Source organism: Scardinius erythrophthalmus (assembly GCF_964197995.2).
Source record: "Scardinius erythrophthalmus genome assembly, chromosome: 10".
In the NCBI taxonomy this organism is placed as follows: domain Eukaryota; kingdom Metazoa; phylum Chordata; class Actinopteri; order Cypriniformes; family Leuciscidae; genus Scardinius; species Scardinius erythrophthalmus.
The window spans coordinates 4,943,891-4,969,999 of record NC_138230.1 but is presented as its reverse complement, the minus strand read 5'-3'; the positions used below and the strand labels follow the sequence as shown (position 1 = coordinate 4,969,999).

The 26,109-nt window shown below is 37.8% G+C and overlaps 1 protein-coding gene across 1 annotated transcript in view; it reads right to left on the bottom strand.

Moving 5' to 3' along the window:
• Positions 1–26,109, bottom strand: part of LOC308697126 (uncharacterized protein) — an 874,503-nt gene that overhangs the window by 17,710 nt on the left and 830,684 nt on the right. The window contains exon 19 of the mRNA XM_081376239.1: positions 56–229. Coding sequence (XP_081232365.1) covers positions 56–229 — 174 coding nt within the window. The remainder of the gene's footprint in view (positions 1–55; positions 230–26,109) is intronic.

The following is a 26,109-nucleotide window of genomic DNA, read 5'->3' as shown; positions in this document are numbered from 1 at the left end:
CATTATTCACCACAGAAGAGAAACAGACGACGTTGAGACTTTTATAAATTCTTACCCCAGTTTCTCCAGTTTACAGTGAGGATACTTCAGTAGATCAGAAAGCTGCTTGACTCCTGAATCTCCTACTTTATTAAATGACAGATCCAGTTCTCTCAGGTGTGAGGGGTTTGATCTCAGAACTGAAGTCAGAGCAGCACAACCTTCATCTGTTACACCACAATTACTCAACCTGTAGAGAACAATGACACTCTTTAGTCGCTCAGTTCAAGAAAAACTGATATAAATAAGATATAGGTAACACTTTACAATAACAGTACATGAATAATCATGTACTAATACCTAAAATAATAGTTACTTCAACATAAACTCAAGGAAGATATGAACTAATAATAAACCAATGAAGAGCAATCCTTAACTACGACAGGAGTCATAAGGATTCATACATGAATAACAGAAGCCTTAACAACATGCTAGTACATATTTGAAAATGAATGCATTAATTAACATATAGGGTTAAACTAAACCAATCAGGCTCCGTAAGAATAAATAAGTACTCTGAATTTGAATTAAACATGTGATTTAATACTGTCATAATTTAAAATGTAATATCATTATCTGCTGCTTTGTGACAAATAATTGAAATGGCACATAATATATAATAGACTAATAACTACCACTTATAAATTTAATTTGATCTAAACCATTTTCTGATTTTTATTGTTCATTTCAGTGTAGTGATATCTGCTTTTCTTCCCGGAACTACAGTATGTAGGGTTTGTTTCTGGTGGGACACTTTAGATGCTCTCCGGGCACGTTAGTTGTGTTCCTACGGTAATGCTGGCATTTTAATCTAATAAATGTTGACAGCTTTGAGAAACCAAATTAATGATTAAAAGACATGTTTGCATATATGTTCATGAGGTTATGTACAGTAATTAACTGTATTTTGTGTTATTTAAATGTATATGCTTTGATTAGCATTAGCTTATGGATGTGCCTTATTTTACATATTAAGTATGTTATGTGTGTCTTTAAAGGTATGTTTGGGCTTTCTTTTGAGTCCATATGTGTTAAAAATATATAAATAGATAAAAATGATTTGTAAATCCTTTATTTTAATGGGTTTTTTTCTTTTTCTTTTTTGTACCAGAGGTGTAAATGAATAAGGATTGCACAGTGTAGTTTTTCCAAGGAAATTTTAATTTGGCATTAACAGTTTTACTGACTTTGGAACTTTGTTGTACTATGCTGGAGTAAAGTTTATAAATGATCTTTCACATAGGATTTTGTAAAATTATGTTGGGTGGACCTCTGTCCTTCATGGGGGGTCCGGGGGTATGCTCCCCCGCAAATGCATCAATCTGGCGCTCTTTGAGAGCTCAAAATTAAGAGCTTCAACCGGCTTCAACCCATGAACTGTGAACACTGAACAAAGAAAAGGCATTGACTTGCTGGACATTAAAGAGGGCTCAAACATCTTTTTAGTTATGATATAGATTCCCAGTCTACATTACATTATCACTGATGTTTTAGAATGTTAAACAATTATTAATTATAATATAATAATGATTTATATAACTATTCCTATGAAGTAAAATCCATATAGCCTATAAATGTACTGTATAAATGAAAATGAATATTTCAAATGTATATTTTAAATTATAGTATAGGGAAAATACAATAATTTGTCCTAATTTCTTCACTTGCAAGAAATAACCCCTTTATCTTTTATTTTGGAGAAAACACCAGATCACCATGCTGATCACGAGAGCAAAGTGCGCACTTCTCTTTAAATCACACAGCACAAACACAATGCCTATAGGACACTTAATTAAAGTCTTGTGCTGTTTTATAAAGGCACAAAGCCATATCATGATTTCGAGCTTGTGGCCGGTGGAGTAATTACTGATGAGCGACACCTGCACGTCGCATCGGTCTCGTATCTCTCACGGAGGAGTGGAAGCATAAAGGAGGAGCAACGACAGTGAAGAGTGAGAGAGGACAGGCCTGAACTTGTGTTATGTTTTGTTTCATTTTATTTTATTGTGTATTTGCTTGTACTTTCATTTTGTATTTATTTTATTTTTATCATTAAAATATTTGAATGTTCGTCGGTTCCCGCCTCCTTTTTCCCGTAACATCTGAACGGCGTTACACTGGTGCCGAAACCCGGGAAGAGGAACGCGCTACCAAAGAGCCCTCGCCGCTGTGGGGAATCCGCAGTGCCATCGAGCATGGCGGGCAGTTTCCGTCGCCATGGATGCTCGAGGTGGTGCGCTGTGAGTTGCGGGGCGGTGGTCGAGCTCGCTGCTGGCCGCCTGGGTGCTGGAGGGGCGGCTGCTGTCCGTGAGAGATACGAGACCGGTGCGTCACGCATTTGTCACTCATCAGTAATTACGCCACCGGCCTCATGTCGCTTTCTCACGGCCCTCGGCCTCGTCCTGCTCGCCACATTTAGTTTTTTTAAATTATAGCATAGGGAAAATACAATAATTTGTCCTAATTTCTTCACTTGCAAGAAATAACCCCTTTATCTTTTAAATCACACAGCACAAACACAATGCCTATAGGACACTTAACCCTCTGGGGACCAAAAACGCGCCCGTAATATAAAATATAACGCTAGAGATCTATATGTTAGGCTATACATTTTACATCTCATATGTGTTGGAAAAAGGGAGAAGAGCGAGCTCAGAAAAAGGCGGATTTGAACTCGGATCAAACGCATGAAAACACCCAAACACTGTGCAAATGTACGCTCCGTTATCAAAAATGTAAAAAAAGAATGATTTTCTTTTTTCCACTCGTTGGGCCCCATAATGGCCATTGGATAATCCGGGCTTGGGTGCCCCCTATTGGCTGGTGCACTCACCCAATCCCATCTATGGATAATCCGGCCCTGCATCACGGTCTGTGTCTGGGTGGAGAGTGAACTCTACTGATCACAGCAAAGGTTCCCCTTAAACTTATTGTCATGTTTCCTGTTTAATATAGTTCCTGGAAACTATATTAAGAACACTTATTATTCTTAATATTTTTTAATCTGCCTGCTTTGACAACATTGTATGAGAACTGAACTGAGTTCGATGATGGCATCACGGTTTGCTCCACATAATTAATGATTTTTTACAATAGCCGCGTTTCCACTGTCGGGCCAGGGCCGGGCCAGGGCTTTAAACGGGCCGTGCCGGGCTAATAGCCTCGGGCCAATAGCACCGGGCATGCGTTTCCACTGTCGGGCCAGGAGCTCCCCAGCGCTTCACTAAAACACGCCCGTAACACGCCTCTCTGGGACAACGTCACACTAACCCATCATTTCACCAACAAATGGAAGTTTTATCAGAAAACTAATCAGAAATCACTGGAAACAGCGTTGAAAACAAACACGATAAAAGCGGCCGTTTGCTAGCTTTTTTGTTTGTTTGTTTAGCAGCTACTTGAATATTTAAAACCCAAGCATCGATGTTTTACCACAGGTTTACAATAAAAAGTGATACATTGATCATAATGAATTAATTTATGTAAAAATTATGTAAAGATTGCACATTAGTCACGCAGAAATAAATTACAGTTAGGTCTATTTCACAAAAGAAAGAGGACACACTTACTTTTTTAGTCGCGTCTGTTTCTTTATCTGGTAACTTAGTTACAGGACATATTTACATCACATTTAGAAAAAAATATAATTTCTACAAATATATGCCATACGACCTGAGGAGCTTTAGCACTCTCTCGACTCCCATACAGATATTTTCAGTCAGAGAAACAGAGGAAGCTCCCGAAAAAAAAAGTTACTTTATTTTTTGATAGTCTGGTTTAAAGAGACGAGACGTAGGCTATGACAGATAAAATAAAAACATGACTGTGATAGCCTTTAAGATTGGTCTGATTTCTTCAAGCGTTCGCTATGTTGTTTTTTTTACTATGCGTATCTTCAAGCGTTTACTATGTTTACTATGGTAACGGCTAGCGCGCATAGTCTTTTGCATCACAAACAGAAGGCATTCAAACATGAACGCGATTTAAATTATTTTATTTTTAAGTCTTAAATGCTGACAGAATCATCCGGCGCTGCCGTCTCCCAACGGTAAACTCCTCCTCTGTTGGTAACCACTCCTCTAGCCCGAGCTGGCCCGCTTTGGCCCAAGGTATTCGACGGGCCAGAAATCCTGGCCGTTGGCCCCGAGTAAGCCCCGATCAAGCCCCGGAAGTGACAGTGGAAACGCGACTGGCCCTGGCACGCACTAGCACGGCCCGGCCCTGGCCCGACAGTGGAAACGCGGCTAATGATCACATGATTTGCTTCAAGTTTTCTGTGATGATAAATTAGTCAGCCTGACCTAAATCCAACATGGCTACCGGTGGTGCAAGACATTCAGATTTTGAGGAAAGTAAATATATATTAAACTTAATAATAATACTGCTAACATTAATTGTGAACATTGTCTTAAGGTTCTGAAGAAGAAAATTAATTAATATGTTGTTCATGTTGTTATTTAGCATGTTTTGAAATATATGTGACTCCTGAGGCCTGTTTAGGTTATAAAAAAGGGAATAACCCTAATTTTGACCATCTTTGTATTTTGAGTTTTTAATTCACTATATTACAATTAAATCCTAATTTAATCATGACAAACTATATATCGTTGGAAAGGTCTAAGACTCCTAAATAGATATTTTAGCACTGTTTTTTGTTACATATTATGTAGGAACAGTAATAGATAAATTTATGACAAGACTGCACCTCAAAAAAATCTACATCATAACAGGAGTTCTGGAGTTTGTCACAAAAAGTCGATGCACACACTTTTAATAATTGAAACTTTGGTTTTCATGCTGAAAGTTAATAATAAAACATGTAATCCAGTATTTGTCAATAAAAAATTATAAAATAATATTATCGTCTAAAAAGTATAATATCTATATTATCCTCTTTTTTATTGCCTTTTTTATTACATCACATATTTTAGTAGTTATCATAAATTAGGTATCATTTGAAAGCTTACAAACTCAGAATTCATATTGTGAAAACCGTTTTGAAATTGGACATTGCATTAGAAACGGTACTCTAAATTATTTTATCTGGCTCCACCCCTTTTGGGCGTAATCATGTTTCATAATTATGATCAAAACCTTTTCTAATCTTGACAAAATATTGTCAGAAGTGTCTGAGTCTCAAGGTTCGATATTTTGTGACAGAAGTGATATTTGGACAGAAATGTATTAATTTGATACGGCAGAATTCATACAATTAAATTCAATGGAATGTATATCATCTGGTGGCTATTTTTGGTATTACGCCTAAACAAAATCTCATGGGAAATTCGAGTTTTGTGATATCAACCTCAAATTTGGAACACAACTTGGTTAAATATATGCTTTCACTTCAGCAATAATTTGCTGAGTGTTTTCTTTAAAACAAGTCCAAACTTAGGTATATACCCAAATGCATTCTTGAATTACAACCATTTAAGTTTGAATAGTGTATTTTAATGCATTAGCCTAATTATCAAACATGTAGTTAAGGTTGCTGTTATTTATGTATGAATCCTTATGACTCCTGACATAGTTAAAGGGGGGGTGAAATGCTATTTCATGCATACTGAGTTTTTTACACTGTTAAAGAGTTGGATTCCCATGCTAAACATGGACAAAGTTTCAAAAATTAAATTGTACGTTTGAAGGAGTATTTCTGTGCCAAAAATGCTCCTTCCGGTTTGTCACAAGTTTCGGAAAGTTTTTTTCGAGTATGGGCCTGTGTGACGTCAGATGGGGCGGAATTTCCTTATATGGGTCCTAAGGGCACTTCTCCCGGAAGGACGCGGGCGCACGCGCACCCGTAGACCAGAGCAAGAGAGCAAAAGCAGTACACCCATCAAAGCGCTCTGCTCGGCTTTAGGGAAGTCAATGTCACCAAAGAAGTGGGTTTTTGGTTGCCAGGGCAAGACAACCCTGCACAGATTCCCAAAGAACCCAGCTTTAAGGGACCAGTGGATGGAGTTTGTTTTTCCAGAGCATCAACGGAGTTGTGCAAGACTGTTTGTTCCCTGCATTTCGACGATGATTGTTTTATAAACAAAGACCAGTTCGACGCCGGATTTGCAGATCGTCTAATGCTTAAGGATGGAGCAGTCGCAACGATAAAGGTTCACGGTTGGTTGGTCGTGCGTTGGAACCGCAAGCTGTAAGTAAAACTGCTTGTTTGCTTCAAAAGCTTTAGCATCGCCCGCACGGCACGCCTCCAGCCGCTCGTTTTTTTTCCGGAAAGACTCCGTACAGCCTATCTTTCTTTTATAAATATAATAAAATTAAAGACTTTTTGGAGATTTGAAGGATGCAATACTACTCTATAGGTACTCAAGATTAACATGAGATTGACTGAAAATGAGTGTTTCACCCCCCCTTTAAGGATAGCTCTTCGTTGGTTCATAATTAGTTCACTGATTTCTAAGATAAGGGACAAAACATGTCCCCCATCAAAATGTTGCAATTTGCCTTAAAAAACAATAAATTATTTAATTTAAAAAGGCTTTAAAAGTTGGATATGAAAGACTTGTGTATGTTTAGACCCTTAGTTTTGTATATATTTATATTATTTCATAGAATTTTATAAAATACCGGCACTGCACTATGAAAGCCCATGCAAATGAACTCGTCCTCCGTAGAGGTCACAAAATCAAACTGCAAAAAAAAAAGTGTTTTAAAATGCCCAAAATGCCCAAATATGAATATGAGGTTAATTTGATGGCTTAATAAAATATCACAAAATACTTAAAGTGAACATTGCATTATTTTGTACATTAACAACAGCTTTTCAAAATCTGTCATCAATTCATGCCAACTCCGTCAGATATTTTTCAAATTCTAAATAAATCAGGCATATTTTGGTCAACTTAACCCTGAGGACCCCCTTTGACTTCTATCTGTTGATGGATGCAGCAGTCCAACACATGGTCTCGTAAGTTTACTTTTTTATATGTTTATTCAGCAAACAAGTTGAAATCCCTGTGGTCACAGCTTTTATGTGTCAACACTGTCTTCAAAGTAGGGATGATTTCAATCAAGAATTTTGAAATAAAAATTGGTATTTTTGTCTAGTTTAGTGGCAGCTGGCAACTGAGGAAAATAAAAATGGCTACCATTTATTAGACATGATTAAGTTAAAAAAACATGTTGTTTTGTCAACTCCGTCATATGTCAACTCTGTCATATATTTTGTCTGATGGTGTTGACATGTAAGCTAATGGAGTGCTCCCAAATACTCATTAAGTAATGTATAACAACTACATAACATGATAATATGATCTAAGTATACATGTTGATTGACTTAAAATATCTTAATATACCCAAATGCCACATAATAACTTTAATAAAAAAGTATTTTTTAGTTAGCTCTCAGCCTATTGTGTCCTCTTGCAAATCAATTGTTAGATTTACATTTTAGTTCAAATATACACTGAACAGAATTATAAACGCAACACTTTTGTTTTTGCCCCCATTTTTCATGAGCTGAACTCAAAGATCTAAGACTGTTTCTATGTACACAAAAGGCCTATTTCTCTCAAATATTGTATAAAAATACATGTGTCCGTGTGGACAAGGCCTTATAGTGGCCTTTTATTGTGGCCAGCCTAAGGCACACCTGTGCAATAATCATGCTGTCTAATCAGTATCATGATATGCCACACCTGTGAGGCGGATGGATTATCTCGGCTAAGGAGAAGTGCTCACTAACACAGATTTAGACAGATTTGTGCCTTAAAGGTCCCGTGACATGCTACTTTTTGTAGGCTTTAATATAGGCCTTAGTGGTCCCTAGTACAGTATCTGAAATCTCTTTCCAAAAATTCAGCCTCGGTGCAGAATTATAGCCACTACAAGCCAGTCCCAGAATGAGCTTCCTTCAGACAGGCCGTTTCGGTGTCTGTAGCTTTAAATACTAATAAGGAGGAGAAAGGCGGCACAAGGTGGAGGGTGGGTGTGGCCTATGACCATCTTGCGCAACGGTACCGTGGCGTGCATGTTTACGTTGGATATAGCAATGGCACGAAGACACACAGTCTTTCAAGCATTTCAGTTTGACCCAGAATCTGATCCGGATGGAGAAGCAACGGATGAAGAAGTTGCAACTCAGCGGCTCCAGCAGGACGTTTCCGAATGGTTAGTTTAAAATATTATGTCTGGATACGGTACTTTATTCGGATGGTTTACAGTTATTATCATGTGGCAAACGCTAACCTACTGTTGCCTTTTCATGAGAGATCTGTAACGTCTGTATTTATCATATTACAATTACATCAAGCTCTGCGATCTTGAAATGCGGATATCGCGCGCGCCATTTAACCAACAGGAAAACGGTTATCCAAATAACAAAGAAGTATACAACACTCGCGTTACAGTGTGTGTATTCACACACATAAACTGCATAGCTGCATAGCTAATGTTACAGCCACATTCTACGTGTAACAATCTAGGTAACCATAAACAGTAAAGCAACACACTTATATATCATTAGTTGACTTACTTGTCCGAGGTGTGTAGCTGAGCCAAAGAGAGTGATCCAGACTTTAGTTTCAGACGTTCAGCAAGCCCAGCTCTGTATTGACCCTTCGGTGTTCATTTGTACATCCAATTATTGAGCAATTGTTATGCTTCGCTCGCTCAAAAGCCATGATATCTCTCATGGACAAACTAAAATCGTGCGCGCGCGTTCTTAGTTCCTATCGCATTTTCTCATGGGCGGAAAATATTCTCTGGGCGGGAAAAGCAGAGACAGGGGAGGTAACATTTCCTCCTTATGACGTCATAAAGAGGAGATTCAAGATCAGCGTGTATGAGCCTCCATTTTCTCAAAGGCAGAGAAAGATAGCAAAAGCTCGATTTACACCGATTGAAATTTCTAGAAACTTGGGGACCATATACAGGCTAGGGGAACTCATATTAATGTTAAAAAACCTCAGAAAGTGAAAATTTCATCTCATGGGACCTTTAAAGATCCTGACACCAGGTACTCTTTGTATGAAGTTTTGTATGTTTGATACCCTTTCCATTGATACTCTCTCCCTTTGCCATGTCAAAACTAGGTAAATATCTTTAATCAGTTTGATTCTCGATTAGTTTGTCAACACCGTCAACTGTGTGTCAACACCGTCAACTGTGTGTCAACACCCTCAACTGTGTGTCAACACCGTCAACTGTGTGTCAACACCGTCAGTTGTGTGTCAACACCGTAAGATGGAGGTTTTTCATTTTTATATAAAAAGGTATGTTTCTTTTGTTCAATTGAGTGTGTTCATACATTAAAACACCAACTTATCTACATGCATCAGTGTCTTGTGTGCACAAAACCACTGATTGTATATATTAGAAATTAAAAAAATGAGTAAACTAAATGAAGGTAATTTAAAATGACTAATTCCAAAACAATGTAAAATAATATTAAAAGTGTATACAATGCAATTTATCACTTAACCTTGCTAAGGCACACCATTTTTACATCCGTAAAAACTTTACAGTGTTGTTGAATTGATCAAACACACAAAAAAAACATATTTTCATGTGTCAGACGGAGTTGACAAATGTCAAGTTACTAAGTGAGTAAATGTCCATTTTTATAAAAAGTAGTTAAATAAAAAACCTGTTCCTTTCCATGGTATGATAGATGAGACCCGTGTTTATGAAGGTATCCAATTCAAATGAATGTAGTATCGATTTTTTGTTTGTCACTTTTCAAAAGTACTTTTGTCCCTTATCTCAAGAATCAGTGAGTTAATATGTTCGCTAATCATGAGTTCATGTTTAAATAACTATTAATTCAGGTATTATTACATGATTATTTTGGTACGAAAGCACATTCCAAAAATAATAAATGTGATCAAGTTCTATCAGTGTAATGATTGTTGTCAGAGTGACTTACTGAACTGATCTGGATTCTATAACCACAGGCTGGAGTTTCTGAAGAACTTCATCTGCTGTATTTTGTGCTCCAATAAACTGATTTATATCAAAAACATCTTCTGCTCTGATGTCAACAACACATAAACCAGAGCTGACCACTGTGAAGAGGAGAGTTTGGTTTCTCTTATTTCTCCAGATTTCAGATGTTGGATCTCCTGCATCAGAGAATCATCACCCAGTTCATTCAAACAGTGGAGCAGATTGATGGATCTCTCTGGAGAGCGATTCTCCCTGATCTTCTGTTTGATGTTATGAACGGTTTCCTCTTTGTTGTAGGAGCATCTTCCAGTCTGTGTCAGTAGTTCTCGTAAGAGAGTCTGATTGGACTTCAATGAGAGACCCAGAAGGAAACGCAGGAAAAGGTCCAGATGTCCATTCTTACTCTGTAAAGCCTCATCCACAGCTCTCTGATGCAGCTCAGATAATGAATGGTTTAAGATTTTAGAAAAGAAACTTTGTATGGTTTTGTCAAACACATTTCTGTTCTCATTTGTAAAGTGAATGTGTGCATATAGAGCTGCTAGATGTTCCTGGATGCTCAGATGAACAAAGCAGAAGACTTTCCCCTGATACAAGCCCAACTCCTCTCTGAAGATCTGAGTGCACAATCCTGAGTACACTGATGCTTCTGTCACATCAATGCCACACTCTCTCAGGTCTTCCTCATAGAAGATCAGGTTGCCTTTCACAAGCTGCTGGAAAGCCAGTTTCCCCAGTTTGAGAATCATGTCTTCTTCATCTTTCACTCTCTTCTTATAGTCTTTCTCATGTTTGATGTTGGTCTGAATGATCAGGAAGTGTGTGTACATCTGAGTGAGAGTCTTGGGAATCTCTCCTCTCTCTGCTTCACTCAACATCTCCTCTAGAACAGTGGCTGAGATCCAGCAGAACACTGGGATGTGGCACATGATGTGGAGGCTCCTCGAGGACTTCAGGTGTGTGATGATTGTATTGGCCAGACTCTGATCATTGATTCTCTTCCTGAAGTATTCCTCCTTCTGTGGCTCATTGAAGCCTCGTACCTCTGTCACTCGATGGACACACTCAGAGGGGACGAGATCCGCTGCTGCTGGTCTGGAGGTGATCCAGATGAGAGCAGAGGGAAGCAGATTCCCCTTAATGAGGTTCATCAGCAGCTCGTCCACTGAGTCTGATTCAGATATATTACACAGTTTCACTTTGCTCTTAAAGTTCAGAGACAGACGACACTCATCCAGACCATCAAAGATGAACAACACTTTATATTCATCACTGGATATTTCCATTTCTGTTGTTTCAGGGAAAAAGACATGAAGAAGATCTGAAAGACTGAGTGTTTTGTCCTTCATCAAGTTGATCTCTCTGAAAGGAAGTGGAAATATGAGCTGGACGTCCTGATTCTCTTTCCCTTCAGCCCAGTCCACAATGAACTTCTGCACAGAGACTGTTTTCCCAATGCCAGCTACTCCCTTTGTCAGCACAGTTCTGATGGGTTTGTCTTGTCCAGGTAAAGGTCTAAAGATGTCATTGCATTTGATCGGTGTGCCCTCTGTTTCTGCTCTCCTGGATTGTGTCTCAATCTGTCTCACCTCATGCTCATTATTGATCTCTCCACTTTCACTCTCTGTGATGTAGAGCTCTGTGTAGATCTCATTCAGGAGTGTTGGGTTTCCCTGCTTTGCTGTTCCTTCATACAGACACTGAAACGTCTTCAGGAGATCTGATTTGAATCTGCTTTGGACCAGTGAAAGATTGACAGATTACATCATAAAGAGATAAGTTTTAGTAAAATAACAACACTCTCTAATTAAATAATTAGACAATATCACACAAGCAGCAGTGCTGTTGGTCTATATATCAGTAAAACTTGGCTGTTTGCACAAGCCTCTAGGAATTGGATATCGATATAAGTTTCATTATTTGATTGTTCTCAATTCAAATAAATCTGGAAATATTTGAGATACATGTACATTTTGTAGGGGAAAAAAACTCAACTAATGCAGTAAAATATTTTTTACGTCACGGTTTGGGTCATTGTCATGTTTCTGTGTCTTGTCATGTGATTCCCTGTTTGTCATGTGATCATGCCATGTGTCTTGTCATTGGTAATTGACTGATCATTATTCACCGGTGTTCCTTGTCTTGTAATTAGTCTATGTATTTAAGCCCTCATGTTTGCCCTGTGTCCTTGTCGAGTATTGTTTGTTCTATGTCCCAGAGCCGGTTTATTGTTTTCTAGTCTTGGTTTTGTGTTCCTGTTTTAGTTTTGAGGTTTCCATGCCTGTTCATGCTTTTGTTTTGTTTGATAATTAAGTTTGTGTTTGGGTCCTCATCTCAACTTGCCTCCAGTGAATTTGTTACAGCTATACAGTGGACCTGCTTCACTTGGATCATTACTATAATATTAAAAGGTAAAAATGAATAACAATGTCCAAATTATTGAATTCAATTGAATTCAGACAGAATAAACATTAAATTAAATCTGAATTTTGTAGATGACACAAGGCCGGTTTAATTCATTCACATAACCTGCAGCTCCTGAACTTCCTGAAAGAGTTGACAGGCTCTGAAAGTCTTTCAAACATTGATGGTAACAATAATGAACTCTTTTAATAGAAAAAGAAATGTGACCCGCTTCATCATTAGCCGCGTTTCCTCTGTCGGGCCAGGGCCGGGCCGTGCTAGTCAAGCCAGGGCCAGACACGTTTCAACTGTCACTTCCAGGGCTTGATCGGGGCTTACTCGGGGCCAACGGCCAGGATTTCTGGCCCGTCGAATACCTTGGGCCAAAGCGGGCCAGCTCGAGCTAGAGGAGTGGTTACCAACAGAGGAGGAGTTTACCAGAGGCGGAGTTCACCTGAGTCGGGAGACGGCAGCGCCGGATGATTCTGTCAGCATTAAAGACTTTTAAAATAATTTAACTTGCATTCATGTTTGAATGCCTTCTGTTTGTGATGCAAAAGACTATGCTCGCTAACCATTACCATAGTAAACATAGTAAACACTTGAAGATACGCATAGTAAAAAAAACATAGACCAGACCAATCATAAAGGCTATCACAGTCATGTTTTTATTTTATCTGTCAGTAGCCTGCCTACAGTATGTCTCGTCTCTTTATACCGGACTTGGCGAACTATCATAAAATAAAGTAACTTTTTTTTCGGGAGCTTCCATCTGTTTCTCTGACTGAAAATATCTGTATGGGAGTCGAGAAAGTGCTACAGCCGCCTCAGATCGTATTTTTGGTGGCATATATTTGTAGAAATTATCATTCTTTCTAAATGTGATGTAAATATGTCCTGTAACCAGATAAACAGACACAGATGCGACTGAAGAAGTAAGTGTGTCCTCTTTCTTTTGTGAAATAGACCTAACGGTAATTTATTTCTGAGTGACTAATGTGCAATTTTGACATAAATTAATTCATTATGATCAATGTATCACTTTTTATTGTAAACCTGTGGTAAAAACATCGATGCTTAGGTTTTAAATATTCAAGTAAACAACAAAAATGCCAGCAAACGGCCGCTTTTATCATGTTTGTTTTCAACGCTGTTTCCAGTGATTTCTGATTAGTTTTCTGATAAAACTTCCATTTGTTGGTGAAATGATGGGTTAGTGTGACGTTGTTCCAGAGAGGCGTTACGGGCGTGTTTTAGTGAATCGCTGTGGAGCTTCTGGCCCGACAGTGGAAACTCAGGCCCGGTGCTATTAGCCTGAGGCTATTAGCCCAGCACGGCCTGTTTAAAGCCCTGGCTCGCACTGGCCCGACAGTGGAAACGCGGCTACTGTGACACTTTGACACAAACACATTTTACTTTGAATTTTTAATTATTTGCAATTATTAAACATTTTATTTAACAATATAACAAACAGATAATGACGTGCATTAAATAATGAATACATCCCTAATAGGTTAAGAACATAACTCTCTAGTGTTCTTTCTAGCTTACTAATGAATTACTGTATGACCATTGTATAACTTTTCTGAGTTAAATGTAATGTTACTTGGTTCACAAGCTGTTTTATCTCTCCATGGTTGTACTTTATATTTCAACATATATTATTGTGTTCATGGTTCATTCATGCTATAACTAACAATAAAGAATCTGTCATGCCACAATAAAGAGCGGCAAAACGTGTTTGTCACAATTATGTTCTTGTTAATCCCTGATTAGTTAACCTTCATCCACCTGTGTCTAGTTACAGTAGTTCCCTCGTTTACCCTGTGTATATATTCTCCCGTTCAGTTCTGTCCTTGGTCGTTTATTGTTCGTGTCTATGTTAAAACACACTGTTGCTTGTGTACATTATCTTTGTTAGCGTTAGGAATCGAGCTTCGTCTGTCTGATCATCAACCAGCGTGACAGTATTTGTAATTTGTGATTAAATTGAATGAAGTTGAAAGCGTACGCTCTGTTTTATAAAAAGTAACATACTGCAATTACTGAACTTTTAGTAAAGTTTTATTCTCTAATCAAGTTTGATTAATCAACTGAAAAATAATAGATTAAAGGGATAGTTCACCCAAAAATTAAAATTCTGTCAGTAATTACTCACCCTCATGTTGTTCCAACCCCATAAGACCTTCGTTCATCTTCGGAACACAAATTAAGCTATTTTTGATGAAATCTGAGCCATGTTTCACTCCTCCATAGACTGCTAGGTGGCCCAAACTTGCTGGCCCAGAAAAGTTCTTAAAGAGATCGTTAATATAGTCCAAGTGGCTACAGTGGCTCAATCTTAAGTATATCAAGCGACGAGAATACTTTTTGTGCGCAAAAACAAACAAAAATAACGACTTTATTCCACTATTCATTTCCTTCTCTCTGGGCCTCGTAGTGTTTTTGCGCAGCGCGTCTGTGTTGCACGTCACCACGTAGGCTCACTATTGGCCGACGCCGGTCATGTGTGTGTTGCGTGATGACGTGCAACACAGACGCGCTGCGCAAAAACACTACGAGGCCCAGAGAGAAGGAAATGAATAGTGGAATAAAGTCGTTATTTTTGTTTGTTTTTGCGCACAAAAAGTATTCTCGTCGCTTGATATACTTAAGATTGAGCCACTGTAGCCACTTGGACTATATTAACGATCTCTTTAAGAACTTTTCTGGGCCAGCAAGTTTGGGCCACCTAGCAGCCTATGGAGGAGTGAGACAAGGCTCAGATTTCATCAAAAATATCTTAATTTATTTTCCGAAGATGAACGAAGGTCTTACGCGGTTGGAACAACATGAGGGTGAGTAATTACTGACCGAATTTTCATTTTTGGGTGAACTATCCCTTAAAAAGATCAATCTTGGTAAATGATCTTCAGATTGTTCAAATGAAGAATGTAATGCATAAGAAAATCTATATTTATAACCACCCCTAAAAATCATGCTGATATTCAGATCAACAGCAAGACTGCATGAGTGTTATAGCACTTGTAACAATACTTCAATAAACAAGAAGTTAACTGGCGTTAAAAGTGTTGCTAGTTACCATTTACTTTATCTGTTATTAATAATGGATAGTCTGGGTACAGTGAGTTACTCTCAGGATGAGTCTGTCTAGACAGAAATGTTGTACCTCATTTGAGTTGATGTTTGTCTCCTCTTAAATGTGATGTTGTCCATAGACCGGTCACTCTTCATGGACACACAGCTGGACTCTGGTGCCTGTGATATCTGCTGGTGGAATCCACTTCAACAGAATACAGACAAGAATATATAGTTCATTTTACATGGATAGATTGGTCTCTATATGAGGTTTATCCACATTTATTCATCCATCTGTCTATTCAGGTCTTGCAGTCTCTACTACTGAGCTGATGAGCTGAAACAGGTGTTTTATATGAGGGAGACATAAAAAAAATGTGAAGTGGTTGTGTTAAGCCTGGTTCACACGGTAGGATAATTAGGCCAATTTTAGCCCCGATTCCCCCCCTGCGACAATCTTAAGGATGCTCCGATTATCGTAAAATAATCTGATCAGATATTCCTGCTGTGTGTGGTGTGTTAAGACTGCTCTCGTCTGCTCGGAAGGACGTCGGGACCACTCCGATCTCAAATCGGGGATATCCAACATGTTGGATGTTTTGGACCGATTTCTCCCCGTGTGTGGTGTCTCCCGGCGGGGACAAACGAGCATTCAGCCTGTGGACTGTGGCGTGCAGCCAATCAGAAAGCGAGGTGACGAGGCGGCGAGGAAGCACCGGGAAACAATCAAGGTTTGGAAAATCGGCCGACAATTTTAAAATCGTCCCGTGTGAACCAGGCTTTAGAGGCTCCAGAGAAGATCTGGGAAGAGCTGATCTAGTCTCTCTAGACAAAAATTTTGTACCTCAGATCTGTTGGTGTGTGTTTTCCTTTAAATGTTATTGGATGCCCCATAGACGCTTCACTCTTCATGGACACACAGCTGGACTCCGGTGGGTTTGATTTCTGTCTGCAACTTTGGCTTCAATAGAACAGACAATTTAAAAATAACAAATATGACATTATAGACAAGAATTCATATTGCTAATTTTACATGTAGATAAACTTTATATAGTCTATCTATCTATCTATCAAATGTTGTACCTCAGATCAGTTGATGAGTGTTTTCCCTTAAATGTTATTGGATGCCCCATAGACGCGTCACTCTTCATGGACACACAGCTGGACTCCGGTGAGATTGATCTGTCACCCTTAAACTGACTTTAATAGAACAGAGACAGGCATCAACTTGGCTGATTTAACATGAAAATAAATCCAACATGAGAAGATTGTCTAAGATCGTATACCATACCATACCAACTTTATTTGTTAAGCACTTTACAACAACCAAAGTTGACCAAAGTGCTGTACAGGAAAATTATGCAAAGTTACATATAACGACATAAACATGCATGCAAATAAATGTATGTTGAAGAGTGATGAGACTGTCCAAGGATAATGTCATATATCATCTAGCTGTCTACTGTATCTGTGTGTCTTTGGACAGTGTTTAAAGACCCTGAGTGTCTCCAACTACTGTATATCCCGCACCAGAATATGATAGAGACAACAGATCACTATACCAACCCTGGCAAACACACACAACACCCTGTTATGTGCAGAAAATGAGTCTTCTATAACATTAAGATCATATGAAGATTGAAGTACCTGAATCCTGGAGAAGAATCTCCATGTCTGAATGTTTGTGTGTCGTCCATGATTCATTCAGTCTTCATGGAGCTGCTCGAGTAAGAGATCAGAAACACTCATTCACACACACTCAAATACAATACATTTCATTTGACATTTTATTCAGTGCGTTTATTCTGATTTCTAATCAATAATTATCAACATTAAATGTGATTTTCAATCATGTAAATGAATGTTCAGAACTGGTATAATCTGAATCAGCAGATTCTCTTCTTCAGTCAGATCTGTCATGTTTGCACCAGTATTTCATCTGTGTGTGTTTAATACAGAAATATCTCGGCTGAACAGACTGGGAAGTTTGTAACACTAGAGTTGAATGTTCTTCCACTGAAGCCTAAAATATTGTACAAATGGGACAGTTTACTGTAAGCCCACATTTAATACGTCTGTGAAACTGACTAATACAGTATACACAGGTCCAAGTATTTTAAAATAAAATGTTTCCTATTGATTTTTATGTAAACCAATAAATGTATTTATTGGTATTAAATGTTCAATAAAAATGACATTACATAAAGGGAGATTGTAACAACAACACTCTTTGTAATTGACATTCATTTACACAGAAAACTATATCAAAGTTAAAGAAACACAGCACAAAAAAAGTTAAAACAAACTCTACAGATGTTAAAGAGAAAAGTTTGGCTTTTAGTAATGAAAACGAAAATTAGACCTACATAAAACGTGTAAAAGTTTATTCTAACATACAGGGTCTAGGCTATATGTCTATGTCCAATAATTGATATGTTTAAAAAACTGCATATTCAGAATTTCATGTGTAATGTACTTTAATATTTCATGGTTACTTACGTTAGTGAGGAAGTAAGTTAATTTTCATGCGCCACACCGAACTCTTGCTCTGAATATAAAGTTATTAAACACCTCGAGGCTCAACAGCATGTTAAATCAAACTTACATATACAAACATCACTTGATACTATGATCCGTTGTTCTTATTTAAAGATTCTTAAACCCGGGTGTAAAATGGCGCTTGTAAATAAAACACACTGGAATGTACTTTCACTTTCACTATAAGCCCCCGCCCCTTCTTGTGTAAATGTATTGTGCCCCTCTCTGATAAATGTAAATTATTATTATTATTAATATTATAATAAATATCAATACACTTATACACCATTGCCACTAACAATAATAATACAAAAAAATACATTATTTAAAAAAAAAATGGCGGAAGTAAGCATTTGGTGAAGTCGTAGGCGGATTTCTTCAAACTACACGAGGAACAGGTAACATTAAGCTAATATGGAAAAGTTACATTTATCCTACTGTAGGGGGTTGGACATTAGGACCCAGTAGACGCCACCTCTGAGCGCTTTTTTTTTTTTTTATGCTTGCAAACAATACAGAGATGACAAACATGGTATACAAATTTGTATCAGAAATACAAAAATGTCGATATAAAATATAATAATATGTACAATGTCATCTGAACATACATAATAGCAGTGCATAACCAAGACAAATAAAAATAAAGAAAAATGAAGAAGTAGAAAAAAAGGAATCATGAGGGTAAGACATCTTATATATCATTTAGTGTACACAAATTAAAGTCATTACAATTTGAATTAGTTTTAATTGCTTTCTTATTTACTGAGGATGAAATAGTGTTAAGGTACATTTTAAATTCTTTCAAAAAAACAATAAAAATTGGTTTGTTTTTGGTGAATTTACATTTATGAATGTAAAATTTGCCAATAAAATAAAATAAATTAATAACAAAACAAGCTTTTATTTTATTGGGGTCAGACTCACAGTATCCAAAAATAATGTCTTTAAAGGTTACAGATATATCTTGCTGGATATTATCTTTAATAAATCCCCTCCAAAGACTAAAAAAGAATTTGGGTATTTAGTTAGTCATTTCAACACATGTTCTTCTACTGTATGTGTTTTTGTTGATTAAAACCATAAATATTGACAATAATACCCGTTACATTAGAAATATCCAGTACGAGACAGATATATCGACGACCTGGATCACAGTCAGAGCACACAATCTTCCCATTAAACTGGTTTTTGAGAATATAAACACCAGCTGAGTTACTGGTTCCATGAGCCATCCACAAATCCCCATTGAGATCTCAAAAAAACATAATCCTCTTTGGTTGAATGGCATTCTTGCAAAAAACAAAAGTCAGATTTAAATTGTTTAAGAAACAGAAAAATTGCTTTCCTTTTTGTAATGTTTCTTAACCCTCTAGTATTAAAAGAAATTATAGAAAGAGACATAAAGTGAGAAAAAAACCCTATAAGCTATAACCTATACTATAGAGGTAGATTGAACCGGTTTCTGAGAATGTGTTAAATATACACACAGAGCGATGAGAACAGCAAACTTATATAGTGCAAATCAGAATTTAGGTTTCAATATTCATAACTCATGAACAATCTCTTCTTGTAGTAGAAATCTTATTTCTACAGTGCAGAGTCTATAATAATATAACTAACAAGAGCTAACTTCCTTGTTTTGTTTGTTTTTTTCCCATAAGGAGCGAGATTGAAAATAACTAATTCCTGAGATTATATAATAATAATAATAATAATAATAATAATTAATCATTAATCATTAGCATTGCATTTACATAACTGTATAAGTTATAACTTAGGATGGGATTAATATATTGGTTCAAAATATCAACTAGTCTAAATTATATTTTTCTTCTTTCCCTTTCCCCTCTTGTAATGGCTCAGTCTGTTTCTGACGCGTGCTTTGTCTTGAGGAATAAAATATTCATTGTCCATACCTTCTCAATATTGGGATATGCCAAATCCATTTATTGTTCATTTTGGCATTGCAAATAACAAATAAAACAAACAAAAATTATACTCAACACTTTACTTTGACTTATTGCTAACAAACTGTTTTGGCATGAGCACAGTACTTGTACAAACCTGACACTCAAACACTATCCTCAAATACTCATACGCCCTCTAGAGCCAACATAATGGCTCCAACACACTCTTTTCGTAAAAAATTTAACAAAAATAAAAATCTTAAGGCAGGCAACAATCTGGAGGTTAAACAGACTCTCGCTAGCCCACTGTTTCAGTGCAAGTTACAAACAGACTTCAAGTAACGTTAGATATCAGCTTCATAAAGTTTCAGGCTGGAGAGAATATTTCGACTCCATCTAACGTCCTACCTCCAATAAAGTAAGCATGCTTGATGTTTTGTCTTGCTTTTTCCACTACCAGCCACAGTTTGTTCCTCCTCTCTTTATCTGCTGGAGACAGATCCTCTGATATCTTCAATCCATTTTCCCTGAGAAACGTAGACTCCTTTGCTGCACGCCACACAGCGGAGCGATAGAAGCGGGAGGCAAATTGAAAAATAATACCTCTGGGTTTATTCGGTTGCTTGTGTACAGTATCTGTGGCGCTCGGAAGTTTGTCCTTGTCCTCTGGCAGGAGTTGCTGACACACCTGGATGACCTGTTGTCGAACATCTTCTCTCTCCTTCTCTGGGACTCTCCAGATGCGCTAGTCTCCTCTCTTGCTCAATGGTAGTCTGATCCACTTTGCCCACCTTGGACTCCACCGCGCCATACTTGAGTTTCAGACTGTTAACTTCCTCGCTCATGAATTCAATGGCTTCCTTGACACTCGTGATTTGCTTGGTGTTTTCGTTTATTACCTCCTTCATGTTAGTAATCGCGCGTGTATTTTCTCCTATCATTTTTTCCAGGGAATCAGACCGAGTGTTTATTAACTGCGAGAGTGCTCCAAGTTGTGAGAGAACGTCTTTAGCACACAGTCTTTTAACTTGTGTATAAATATCTCTGCCTTATACGGAGACCAGAATCCACATGGGATCACAGACAGAAGTTCTTCAAGCACTCGCTGCTGTCTCTGAGAGAGAGTTTAGAGGGAAATGCTGTTAAAGTGTTTAATGCTGATCTGGTACATGGACTCATCCGCCGCTGTCGTCTCCAGACTCAGAGAAACTCCTCTGGTCATGACCACTCCTCAAGCCGCTGTGAACTGAGATGATCGACGGGCCAGAAACCCAGTCCACTGGCCCAGACGAGGCCCGGTCAGGATCCGGAAGTGACGGTGAAAACACGGCTATTGACCTCAACACTTCTGGATCCCTGAACTCAGTGCTTTCCCCCTCGAGTGATCTCTGTGGAGACGTCTGTGTATCACGACACCAGTCAGAACCAGCAGAACCACAGTCAGTCCAACCAGCAGCATCCAGTGATCTACAGGTGAAGGAACAGGTGGATATATATATATATACTTTTTTTTTATTCACTGTTTATGAATTTTGATTAAGAATGCCTCATGTTTTACTCACTTCGATGTTCAGTGTCGTCAGTGTTGTCTTCATCTGTGTCGATCAGATTTCCCTTCCAGTCTAGAACAGATTCTGTGCAGAATATTGAAAGGTTAGTCGTGCAGTTTAGGATTAATTTACTGATTAAACATAATATCTCTCCTCATCCACTGATCTTCTCTCACCTGTGACTGAGACTGTGATCAAGGTTTCTCCTTCATAATCCAGAACTCTGTATGTTCCAGTGTCAGTGACTGTAAACTCATTAATGATCAGAGTCTCGTCACTGACGGTCAGTCGATCACTGTTGACCCCGTGACCTCTCGTCCACACCTCTGTCCAGCCTTCACTAGAGTTTCTCTCCACTTTATCAGCATTGATCAACAGAACATCCAACTTCAGATCCTCTCCTTTCTGCACAGAGATCTCATCTGAGGAGGAACACACACATTCAGCATTAATCATTATTATAATAGTGTCATAATCACATATTTAATATTGAGGGAACAGATTGGAAAACCCCAATCCACTCTGAATATTAAGCTTGTCCGCTTCAGTGTTTCTGCTGTTTCTAGTCCTGCACACAATACCAACACTATTAGAGGAGATCCAGAAACACATGATGATGGTTTGATCAGTTTTGACTTTACCATGAATATGAAGATGATACTCCAGGATCTGTCGCTTCACTTCTGTCTGATCATTACTGTAATAAACATGTATAAAGTGTTTCCCAGCGTCACTGTAGATCAGATCCTTGATGACGACGTCACATGATCCTTCTTTAAACACTCGACCGCTGCAGTTTTTCTTCTCACACACACGGATGATTTTAGACCGACTGTATAAACTGATCTCCACAATCTCTCTGTCCTCAGATCCACATGATAGAGAGACGTTTCCTCCCTTTATTCCTGACACAGCTTTAGTGGAGGATCCTGCAAATACACACAGGAATATTCACTCAATACACAATAGCAATACTGGAAAATAAAATGTCTTAAATCAATATGATCTTAAATATTCTTTATTTAAATATTCTTTAATTATTTTAGAAAACAATAAAATAAATAAATGAAGGCAACAAGTAGCCAACAATATTAGAAGTGCCACATTACACAAGTTTCAGATGTTGATGACAGTATAAAACTATAGAGCTGAGAGACACAACAGAAAAACAACTGACTAGACTAGAATTAACTAGTTGAACTAGGGGCCCTATTTTAATAATCTGAAACACAAGTAACTTTGTGGGCGGATCTCGTAACTTTGTGCACCCGATGCAAATCTAAAATGTGTTGGTCTGAAGTAGCTTCATTACTCATAGGTGTGGTTTGGGCGTAACGTGAAATAAACCAATCAGAGCAACATCTCACATTCCCTTTAAGAGCAGGCGTGCTTGTTCCATGGCGGATTGCTATTATAACGGCGGATTTACCAGGATCGGTTCACAGCCGAGGAGACCGATGTTCTCGTCAGGGCGGTAAAACACAGAGAAGTGACATTGGGGATGGAGAAACACACCCAAATTAGCTTCGCTTAAACAGTATAATATAATAATAATAATAATTTTGGTAAATGTGTAAGGTAGATTTATGCCTATTTTTTCACATCTTCATGGACACCTCAGTGATTTCCCTCGTGTGGTAATATTTTTCCTTGTAATTATGTATGATTTGCAAAAATGAGAACGGCTGCATCTGTGTGTAGATGAGATAAGCAAAGTGTGTGTGTGTTGCGCTCACGCTACATTATGACCAAGCATGCGCCCTTAAAATAGCATCTGAATAACTGACTTTAGACTTCGTTTCTATGGAAGCTTGTTTCCGCCACAGAATAAAACATTTTAAAAGATAATTGCGACTTTTTATCTCACAATTGCGAGTTTACATCTTGCAATTCTGACTTTATTTTTCAGAATTGCGTGTTATAAAGTCAATAATCAATGAGGTTTCTTTACAGAGATAAATTAACAAATTATATTTACTTAATTATTCAGTAAATCGATATGTTATTGTGAATATTATTGTTACCTGTTCATCATTGTGTCAGTGTTTTTTTCGCTGCACTTTAGCTGAAGCTTCTTTACACGAAGAACAACATGACGAAATGCATTTGTCCACTCAGGGCCACTGTAGTCCAGTATCCAGGCGCTGGTAACGAGATGGGTCTGTCTGCGGACTGCAAGACTGGGGGCGTAACTTGAAAGGGGCGTAACTTGAAGTTGTCCAAATCACAACCGATTCACACGAGATGTCAGTAGAATGAGATTTTTGTACTGTTTCTGGAGTTGATAATCTATTAAAAGTTTTTATTTATTTAAAACTAATCCGTCATCGCTTGGCGTTGTTAAGTATTTTTCTGGCTGGCGTGGTAATAATAATGCTGCCTTGCTCTCGGAATTGGCGTAAAACGACTTTCCTTGGTATAAAATGTACATGAACACCCTCCAGTTTCGAACTTGAATGCAATGAGCTCGAGATCACGATTTCAAAAGTTGTAAATATCACATTTCTGATAGCATGTGAAAGCAACATAACTATTGGCGGGCAATAAGAATAAGCTAGCTAGTCAGGGTAAACATTAGGGTAATTTGGGAGCTCACTCTGTAACATGCAACGTGTAATGTTATTTATTTCCCCTCACACATCGCTGCATTCAGAATAATGCACGTTTCTTAGTGGTGATTACTTGAGTGCCACTTGTCAATCTGTGTCCTGAAGATGCCAGCAACACAACACATAAGATGGACCCTGGAGTGGTCACTTGCCATTATTAAAATGTAAATGCATGTTGTACATAGATGTTTCCTAATTTATTATTTTCTGTATAAGTTTATGACTGTTTCCTCTGTGATTTGTGTGCAGCTGTTGTGCTTTTGAGTGACGATTCTACATTTGTGTGGGCCACAGTTATGATTCAAGTCAAGGTTCTAGTGCTAAAATTATTTTAATCATCATAATATAACATTCACTTCTACATTAGACTAATGCTTTTTGTTTTAAGCAATAAGTGTTTCTTTTCATTTCTGAATTGTCTTGTTGTGGGGTGGCACACCACTACTAAAATTAATATTGAGAAAAAGTTCATATTAAAAAAAAGAAAGAAATGCAAACATGTTTTACACTTAAACCTTTCTTTTCTTTTGTCAACAGGTGTGGTAAACTGGAACTCCTTTTCAGAGGAGTATAAAAGGACCTACCGCATTCCCTATCTGGGGCCTGTTTCAGAAAGGAGGTTAAGTGAAAACTCTGAGTATGTTAACCCTGAAATGAGGGAAACTCTGAGTTTTCTGTTTCAGAATGGGAGGTATGTCAAACCTGAGAAAGCAGAGTAAGTCAAGCCTGTTTCTGAAAGAGAGGTAACTTATACACAGAGTCAGTTACCATGGCAACTTACTCTGTGAACCTAACCTGGTCGGGAGCAGGTTTTCTTCGGTAAACCCAGAGTTTCTATCGGTCTCCTCCCCTTTTTTAAAGAGGAAGTGGTGTTTAAACACCTCATTCATTCATTCATTCTTTTTTTAAATGTTGCTATTTTTACTGCAGTTTAAAATAAATAAATAAGATGAAGTCTATATAACTCCTTAACTGGCAACTGAAAATACAGTAGTAGATTATTTACATTCTAAACAAATAAGAATACCTGTTTATACTTAGATTTAAACTTTGATTATATCGGCTACTCCACATAAAAATGTGAAATAATCAGAATGTGTAGATTGTTTGATGTGTAGACACATAATATTATATATTAATATAGACTTGTATTTGTCACATGATTTCTTGGGTGTGCCTGATTGGTGATCACCTGTATCTATTTAAAGTTGACTTCACTATTACATTAACATTGAGCCAGATGAAGACCTGAGGGTCGAAACGTTGCTTGAGCTTGAATAAACTCTTTTGGAGCAGTAATTTTCAGTGTGCGGACTTCACACTTCTTTATTTTGTTTATATCATTTAGTTGTCCTGCACCTGCGCCCAATTTGGGTGTTTGGGATGTGCACACCATCTTTGTATTTTACATTAAAAATATACCTTTTAAAAATGTGTGTTAAATATACAGAATTGTTCTATAGTCTAATGCAATTACATCAGGTTTTACTTTAAATTACAGAAGAATTAAGAGTAATCCCTTTCATTAAATTACAGTATTAATGTTCTAATACTGTAAAATTACAGTAATAATGTTTGTACTGGTGAGAAATATGAAGACCTCTTTCTGTCTGGCGCTGTTGCCATGGTGACTCATAATATTTGCGCTCCATTGATAATGGCTTTTTATAGTTGTGGTGCACGCGCTTAACTCAGAGTAGGTCAACTCAGAGTTGATTGAACTAACTCATTTCAGCTGTTCTGAAACCGAAAACTCAGAGTTTCTTATCTCAGGGTAAGTCAACTCAGAGTTTAAGTTTTGACTCAGAGTTGGTTGAACCTCCTTTCTGAAACAGGCCCCTGATCTCCCGTTGCATTCAATGCGATGATTTGTACAAAGACCGTGAAGGATACTGGGCAAGTGGACAAAGAGGAAAACTTCAAGGGTTCTACTCTGAAAATGATTTTGCTGGATACTGCTGCATGGACTGTTTTTATGTGGCTGGAGGCACAATATGATTTTCTATGACAATATTAGTGCCAGAAATTGTGGATTGCCACAATTGTGTTGCCTTTCAATAAAAAAAAAATTTGTGATAAGTTTGCTTG